Below are 8,640 nucleotides of genomic sequence, written 5' to 3' on the forward strand. Positions count from 1 at the left end.
TTGATCATAGGTGTGTGGGTTTATCTCTGGGCTTTCTATCCTGTTCCACTGATCTATATTTCTGTTTTTGTGCCAGTACCATACTGTCTGGATTACTGTAGCTTTGTAGTATAGTCTGAAGTCAGGGAGCCTGATTCCTCCAGCTCCGTTTTTTTCCCTCAAGATTGCTTTGGCTCTTCAGGGTCTTTTGTGTCTCCATACAAATTTTAAGATTTTTTTGTTCTAGTTCTGTAAAAAATGCCATTGGTAATTTGATAGGGATTGCATTGAATAGATTGCTTTGGGTAGTATAGTCATTTTCACAGTATTGATCTTCCAATCCAAAAACATAGTATATCTCTCCATCTGTTTGTGTCATCTTTGATTTCTTTCATCAGTGTCTTATAGTTTTCTGAGTATAGGTCTTTTACCTCCTTAGGTAGGTTTATTCCTAGGTATTTTATTCTTTTTGTTGCAATGGTGAATGGGAGTGTTTCCTTAATTTCTCTTTCTGATCTTTCATTGTTAGTGTATAGGAATGCAAGAGATTTCTGTGCATTAATTTTGTATCCTGCAACTTTACCAAATACATTGATTAGCTCTAGTCGTTTTCTGGTGGCATCGTTAGGATTCTCTATGTATAGTATCATGTCATCTGCAAACAGTGACAGTTTTACTTATTTTTTTCCAATTTGTATTCCTTTTACTTGTTTTTCTTCTCTGGTTGCCGTGGCTAGGACTTCCAAAACTATGTTGAATAAGAGCGGTGAGAGTGGACAACCTTGTCTTGCTCCTGATCTTAAAGGAAATGCTTTCAGTTTTTCACCATTGAGAATGATGTTGGCTGAAGACACGAGTGTTTGAAGTGTGTTTATCTCACTCCCACCTTCCTGAGAAGCCAGAGGACAGGGGTCCCTGGCTGGTGGGAGCGGGCCCCGGGGCACCTGGTGCAGACCCTCTGCAGCCCCTCCGGGAAGTGCACCCACTGCCCTGATACCTGATACATGATGCAAGGTGGAGCATTTATCAACAAGAAGCAGCCTTTCTTTTCCTTTTCGTCACTGGAGGTGTTTGGAGCTCCTTTGCCAACTGTCACCTACGACACGGCCAGCACCGAACAGGCAAGTGAGGCACCGTCACCCAGCGCTGGTCAGAGGAGCACAGCTGGGACAGAGCATCTCGGCCCTGGATCATTGAATGCCCAGCGGGGGCTGACGTCCGTCCCCGACACCCTCCTCGGGAGAAGCCCCACTTCCGTGTCCCTCCGTCCACCACCTCGGGGTTCCTCTGTGTATGTGTGTGTGTGTGTGTGTATGTGTGTGCCCACTCTTTGTGCAGCTGCCCGGTCACCTCACGTCCTCCCTGTTTGCTCCTTATAGCAGGAGCGCCAGGGACCTCTCGTCAGTGGGTCACAGGACATCTCGGCCAGTGAATCGAGCAACCAGGGTGCACGTGCAGGGGATCACGGGATACAGCATCTGTTTTCAGGCTCTTTGGCCATTTTAAAAATCATTAAGTTGCCGGTAAAAAGGACACACACATCTCGGAAGAGAATAATTTTGCATTCACCCTGAAGAGAATAATTTTGCATTCACCCTGGAGAGAAAAAGATAGGGCGGCAGCCTCTTCAGATTCACGTGTGACCCGTACGGCTGGACAGGAATCACAGGCAGATAGAGCCGGCAAGAGGTTTCCTTCTCTCCATTGTGTTCCCCACCTTCCAGCCCCATAGGGCCAGACGTAGGGACAGCGGGAACCGAATTCCTTAGGACCTGCCCAGCTGCCCCTCGAGGAGCTTCCTGTGTTTGTCAAATAAAAGCCCCTTGGAGTCCCTCTCAAAGAGGGACAGCTCGGGACCCTTCCAGGCTCACCCCGTAACAGAAACACGGGGGTACCAGCCGGCCTGTGGGAGCAGAAACCGCGTTCAGGGGGCTACAGGGGCCCCGCCCTTTAACACTGCTCTTCCCCGCGGGTCAGAGCTCACGAGCTCAGCAGGTCACCGGCTCAGGTCACCGGCTGTGACCTCGGCCCGAAGGGATCAGAGCAGGCCTTCAGGGAGACCTTGTTTGGGGACCAGTGTCCGCTACCTCATCTGCTACCTCAGGATTCGTTTCCAGACGCAAGCGGCAGGGGCTGTAGTGGGGACCCGGGTGTGCCCAGTGCTCGCGGTGCCCCTCCGGCTCCTCCAGTGCCCGCCACGGCAGCCCTGGGTCCGGGGTCTGTGCCACGGGCCTCGGGTGGCCCTACTCTCGGTCCCTGAAAAGGAGAAGGCGGTACCTGGGGGAGTTGGCTTAGCTGCAGCCGGCAGTGCCAGCCTGGCGCGTTGTTTATTTGCATTCCGATCAACCTGCACGTAGCCGGCTACTTAGGACCCTGGACCTTGGCCTGGCTCCACTGCGGGCGGCTTCCCAGCCAGGAGCTCAGCAGGGTGCCTGTCCCCAGGGAGCCCGGAGCTGGGTGAGTCTGGGGGCGCAGGGCCGCACCTGTGTCCGGCCGGTGGAAGAGGGCCCACGCGTGGTGACACGCGGTCCTGTGCCTCCGGTGCCGCGCCCCTGACGAGCTCTCTCCCGCAGGGCGGATGGAGGGCTCCTGGTCCTGAGACCCCATGTGCAGCTGGCAGAAGTGGCCCTGGGACGGCGAGATGCCCTCGGAGCGCAGGGACGTCCTGGTGCTACTCCCCACGCGGGAACGGCTGCGGCTGGCTGTGGGGGTGAGCGCAGAGGAGGGCTGGGTGGGCGACAGCGGGGGGCAGCAGGGGCCACGGGGTGAGCCAGGCCATGTGTATGGGGTGGCCGTGGGGGTGAGCGTGGAGGAGGGCCGGGTGGGCGACAGCGGGGGGCAGCAGGGGCCACGGGGTGAGCCAGGCCATGTGTGTGGGGTGGCCGTGGGGGTGAGCGCGGAGGAGGGCCGGGTGGGCGACAGCGGGGGGCAGCAGGGGCCATGGGGTGAGCCAGGCCATGTGTGAGGGGTGGCCGTGGGGACCACATGGGGCCAGTGTGCCGGCAGGCCTGCCCCCTGGGACCGCACTGTGTTCTAATCACACCACTGCCCCCCAGCTTAGAGAAACGGACGCTGGCTCTGGCCACCTTTACACAGTGTGTGTCCCTCTCGGTCTGCAGCCCCCGGCTGTGGCCCAGGCCAGACACAGTCCGCAGCGTCCGGCGCCTGCGTGGGCAGATGTTGTTCCGAGGGGGCCATCCCTTCTGGAGCCTCTTCCCGTGCCCCGGGTGGGGGTGGATCTGAGGGCAGCTGCGTCCTCGGCCTGGAATAAACACTAAAGCTGCTGAGGGAGCCAGATTCAGACCTGGCAGATGGGAGTCAGGCCGCCCACACCTTGTCTGCGGGTAACCGTGAGGTCCTGCTGGGAGGGGCAAGGCCGCGGGTCTGTCCTCCCAAGAAGGTGGCTCCTGCCTTCCCTGGGAAGGGCAGCCCCGAAGCGCTGGGCTGGGGACAGCGGAGCAGGGGTTCGCTCGACAGTGTCCGTGAGAGACCTTGCTTGGCCTCTACCTGATGGCCACGTGCCTCAGGTTGTCCTTTCAGGGGAGATGTGAGTTGTCGCTTAGGCGTCCGTGGCTTCACTCCACACGCAGGATGACACGCAGGCGCAGGTGCAGGACGGAGGCTCTCTTTAGGAAGCGTGTGACTCCTGCAAGCTCCCACCAGACAGTGCAGCTGTTTGAAGCCAGAGCCATTAGCTAAGAAGCTCGTCACCGAGGTGGCGTGTGCCCGGCTCTGAATGCCACCTCGTCTGTGAGGACCAGTGCACCCTTGGGACAGAGCTCGCCTCGACCGCCTTCCCCAGGCCCCCGGCCACCCCGGGGACAGCGGCTGCCACACAGACGTCTTCAGGGCGCCCCGCAGGCCCGGCCCCACCTGCCCCTCCCTCCCTGTGAAGGAGCGCCCAGAACGAGAGAGGGGCTGCGCGCTGGCCCCGCACAGGGACTCCCGGCCCCGCAGAGACCCTCCCCGACGGGACCTCCCAGGGAGCGGGGGTACGGTGAGCCGGGGAGGGGAGCCCCCGTCTCTGTACAGCAGCTGTAGGGGTGCTTGGGGCCTGGCCTGAGCACAAACACCCACGGGGACACACCGGACGAGCCGGCCGTGCTGTGGGTCCGCTGCTGTGCCCCACGGCAACTCAGAGCCTGCACCGCGGGCTGCCTGCGCCCCAGCTCCGGCCCTCGGGACACGGGGCGTCTAGTGGGTCCGTGCAGGGCCAAGTCACTTCCAGCCGGGATTCTGACGTCTTTCCACCTCATTCCAGTTGCCCGAGAGAAAGTGAAGTGGCCTGAGCCCTCCGGTGCCAGGCGGTCTCTGGAGCTCGGTTGTAGTGGCCCTTCCGGGCGTGTCTGAGCTGAGGTCGAGGTCTCTCTTCCCCATCGCGGCCCGGAGCAGCTCCTCCTGCGCTAACTGGTGCCCCCACGTGTCCGGCTCTGCCCCCTCCCTTAGCCCTCTCCACGTGCAGCCGGGGCCCTGCCCCCTGCTGGTCTGATCTCACAGACGGGAAACTGAGGCCCAGGGTTGGCGAGCACTTGGTGCCGAGCTGGGGCTGCAGCCCGGGCCGCCTGGTTCCAGAGCCCGTCTGCGTTCTCGCTGTAGGTGTAGCCCCCCGCCCGCAGGGGAGCAGAGCCAGGGGGGCGGGGGGCGGGTGCTCTGGAGCCCCAGGCCCCGTCTTGGAGGCACGCCGGGGAGGGGTCAGCCCTCCCATTTGGCCCGTGAAGGGAGTGTTCCTGATAGACGTTGCTGACTGTGAGAAATAAGTTCCTGTTTCTGCATCTCCTTTCTGGGAACGCGGGGTGCAGGGTGCGAGGGCGACGGAGAACTCGGGAAGCTAACGTCCACGTGGAAATGTCTATCTCATGTGTTCGGCCATCGCGGACGCTCGGGCTGTCTAGGGCCCAATCAGAGGAAGACGGAATCTCTGTGTCTGTCTTTCCTTCCTACTCTCACCTTGTCTGCCTGTCTTAGTTGAGTTGAGAGGCAACGGAAAGCGCCCATAAAGTGGGCGGGCCCCTGGGGGAGGGCGTAACCTCACTGAAGGATGACTGCGGTTTGTGAAACGCGGCACTTGAAGTGGGAGGGGTCTGGCGAAGAGCGCTGGACCCTGCGGGGCTGGTTTGGGGCTGCCTTTGGGCGGGGGCGGAAGGGGTCTGAGATGCCCCACGGCTCCCGGGAATGTCTTGCCTGTGTCCTGGGAATTTCTCCTCTGCTCAGGGACACACTTCTGTACTGGAGTCAAGGTCCCCAAGCCTCTGCGTCCCCATCCAGCGATGAGATGCTGGAGCTGATCGATGGGCTTCCCGGGGGTTCGCTGTGTCCTTAGAGGTGCCTTATGCCACGGGGAGGGTGCAGCAAGGGGACCTGGGGCGGGGTGGGGGAGGGGAGGTCCTGGGGCATTGGCCCTGCCCTATGTGAGCCTGGTTCCTCGGTGAACTTCACGGGAAGGTCTTCCTGAAGGACCGTGCAGCCGGAGCAGAGCTGAACCCTCTAGAAGGAGACGTGGATCCTGGCTGCGACGGGGCCCACGGAGCCAGCCTCCAGTGCCCGTGGCCTCGCCCTCCTGGCCCTGCCACGCGGAGCCCAGAGGAAGTTACTTCCGGGGTGTGCGCACTGGGCTAGCAGTGAGGGAGGAGCCCGTATTTAACTGTACCGCGTGCGGCTTCACACCAAGCATTAGGAAGCCATGGGCTGGGAAGCCTTGCTGCGAATACGCGTCACCGTCATCGCGGGCGGAGGGATTGTCCCTCACCAGATCAGACGGACGATGGCAAGGCCGGCCTCCCGGGCACTGACCACTAAGAAGTGGGACTCCCCGAGTCACAGGAGCTCCGCCCGTCCCCGGGAAGCCTGCGACCAGCGTCCTCAGGCTGCCCGGCCGTCGCACTCCAGCCCCTCAGCTGCCCCCGGTAAATGGGTCTCCGTTCGGTGAACCCGAGCCTCCACCAGCCGGCCTCACACACACGGACACGGGCGCCAGACGGCAACGTAGGTCTGTGGGGACCAATCACCGGCCCAGGAAGCACAGAGGACAGAGGACCAGACCCACCAGGGAGATGTGTCGGCCACGGGATAAAGGACCCTGTGTGCCCAACAACTCAACGGCGGGGAAGGTCCCGGGGCGGGGCCTTCCTTGAGTCTGGATTCAAATCAACAAAGCACGAAAACGTTGACGTTTGTGAGACAACCGGAAATTTGAACGTGTGGGACGGCTGATATGAAGATGCTGTTAACGCTTTAGGTGTCACGAAGCATTTGTGGATGATGGAAAGCCGACTGGCTAATAGTTGTGGTGAGGGCAAGAGCCCGCCCTTCCGTGTACACACACCGACGCGAGAGAGACCTCACTCGTGCAGGCATGGACGCACACCCAGGACTGGGGCCGCGTGGGAGGGGGGAGGGGCGGGGAGGTGACGGCGCTGGGGCTCGGCCTGGGCCCTGCAGCCCGGCAGGAGGTCCCTGTGGGGCAGGACGGCTGCTGTGGCAGAACTGGGGCGTGGGGAGACATGGGCCTCCCCTGCAGCACACGCCCCTTTCAGGGGTGCCCAGACGCCAGCCCCGCTTTCAGGAGTCGCCTAGCGATGCTGGCTTCGAGTGAGGAGAGAGCCCAGTGGGGTTCCTGGGGACACAGAGCCTCCCACACCCCGTCCTTGGAGGGAGCAGCCTCCTGTCCTGGGGTCGGACATGCCGCCCCTGCCCTCGTGAGGGTCTCACCCTCTCACAGGCGGCCTGCTGTGTTGGGGGGACTTATAGCCGTCAGCCTGGGGAGTGACCAGGGACCCCGAGCCCTGACCCTGCTGAGCGGGAAGCCCGCTGAGCCAGACCCCCTGCCCACCAGCCCGGCTCGGTGGACCCTCCTCTGGACTCCCTCCTCTTCCAGAGGTCGCCCTGCTCAGCGCCCTGAGCACCTCCCATCTCTATCGCAGGTGCAGGCTGCCGGGCACGAGCTCTTCCAGCAGGTGTGCGACCTGGCCGGCATCAGAGAAGCCCACTTCTTTGGCCTCAGTGTGATAAGAAGTAAGCAAGCGTCGCCCGAAGACCCTGGGCCCCCCGGGCCCCTCCCAGGGCAGGGAGGGCGGGTGCTTGGGGCTGAGTCTGAAGGAGACCCCAGGCCTCCGCCTGGTGCCGCCTGGTGCCCACGTGTTCCGAGGGCACCAGGGTGTCTGGGCGATTCCCCCTCGTGCACCGGAGCACAGGCGCGTGCACTCATGCTCACACGTGCAGATATTTACATAGTTGCATATTCACACACGTGCACACTCAGGCACACACATACATGTTCAAGCATTCACGCACACACAAAGTACACAAACACACATAACCACACTCGTGCACGCTGTCTCACATATTTACATACTTAACACATTCACACGTGCGCACTTACATACTCACACACGTGCTGGCACACTCATACCCTCACATACTTATTCACACTTATAGGCACACACTCACACGTATTTACATGCTGTCACACGGGTGCACACATGCACACACACACATATACACTTGCACACTCCCCTCCTCTGGAGAGAAAAGGTGAGCAGGCTGGAAGCTTGCTTTCTGGAAGCCCTGGGCCCTGCTGGTGTGCAGGGCCCAGTTCAGAGCCGGGGGTCAGATGGAGCTCCCGTGGACCCCTGGTGTGAGGAGGGGCAGTGCTGGCAGACGAGGTGGGGCGGCCGCCTTGTCCCCCCGTCCCAGGCTCCCTCCAGGCCCCCAGGCTGAGTGGACGAGCACAGGGCAGAGCAGGGGAGCTTGACCCTCCGCCTGGATCCCCCAGCCTGTGCACCCCAGGCAGGCGTTCAGGTGGGGGCCGAGTGAGATGGGGAGACCCCCTGGGGACATGGGCTCTGAGGACCCGGCCTCTCCCTCAGCAGTCCATGCAGCGTGTCCTGCAGACTCGTGAGCATTTCTCCGAGGGAAACAATCCTGCGGTGGCCCCCACGTGGTGACCCAGGCCTTCGTCCCACGTGGGCTCCCTCGGCCCCAGCCGCAGAGAAGATTCCGTGCTTGGGCCGCCTGACCTCTCCGGGCCCTGAGCACAGCGGTGGAGGCCCCAGGCTTGTCACTGGTGCGACTCCCGTCTCCGCCAGGCTCTCTTTGGAGCTTGTAATTTCGTCTCAGCGTGACTGAGAGCCGAGCCCTGGGACTTCTGGTGGCCAAGTGCCTAGGGACTTGGGGGGCGGGTGGGGGGCGCGGACCAAGCAGGGAAGAGAAGGAGGATGAGGTGGGGTCACTGGTCAAGGTCCCCATGGGAATTCCTGCCCTTAGACCTGGCCGTGCGCCCCCTGGCGTGGACTTGGGGTCTCCCGTGTGGGACCCCCAGGCTGGCCCGGGGGAGGTGGTAGAGCTCAGGACAACCGCCTTTTCTCCCGTCTGTCAGGAAATCGCTCCCCAGTTCCGGGTCCCGGACAGACTCGGGGACATCGGTGAGACGCTGCTGCAGGCAAGGGGCCCGGCTCCCAGCATGGGGTTCATGTCCTGGAGCAGCAGCTTTGGGTTAAATTTTAGTATTAGTGGACTTTTCCCGGTTTGCAGGGAAAGCTCAGTTAATGGGTAGCTTTGCCCCAGTTTACGCTTCCGTCCAGAATCGCCGTCTCAGCCGTTGGCCGCCGCCGCCTTGTGCCTGGCCCTCGCAGACAGCCAGTCAGGACGCGATGCCTGGCCCTC

At 61.5% G+C, this 8,640-nt stretch overlaps 1 protein-coding gene across 1 annotated transcript in view; it reads left to right on the top strand.

Moving 5' to 3' along the window:
- The first annotated feature begins 2,620 nt into the window (after positions 1–2,620).
- FRMD1 (FERM domain containing 1) overlaps positions 2,621–8,640 on the top strand; it is a 15,756-nt gene continuing 9,736 nt past the window's right edge. Inside the window, exons 1-2 of the mRNA XM_027080366.1 lie at positions 2,621–2,689; positions 6,900–6,990. Of these exons, the coding sequence (XP_026936167.1) occupies positions 2,621–2,689; positions 6,900–6,990 (160 nt within the window). The remainder of the gene's footprint in view (positions 2,690–6,899; positions 6,991–8,640) is intronic.

Source organism: Aethalodelphis obliquidens, unplaced genomic scaffold, assembly GCF_003676395.1.
Source record: "Aethalodelphis obliquidens isolate GAN/ISIS:26980383/991018 unplaced genomic scaffold, ASM367639v1 scaffold3, whole genome shotgun sequence".
Lineage (NCBI taxonomy): Eukaryota > Metazoa > Chordata > Mammalia > Artiodactyla > Delphinidae > Aethalodelphis > Aethalodelphis obliquidens.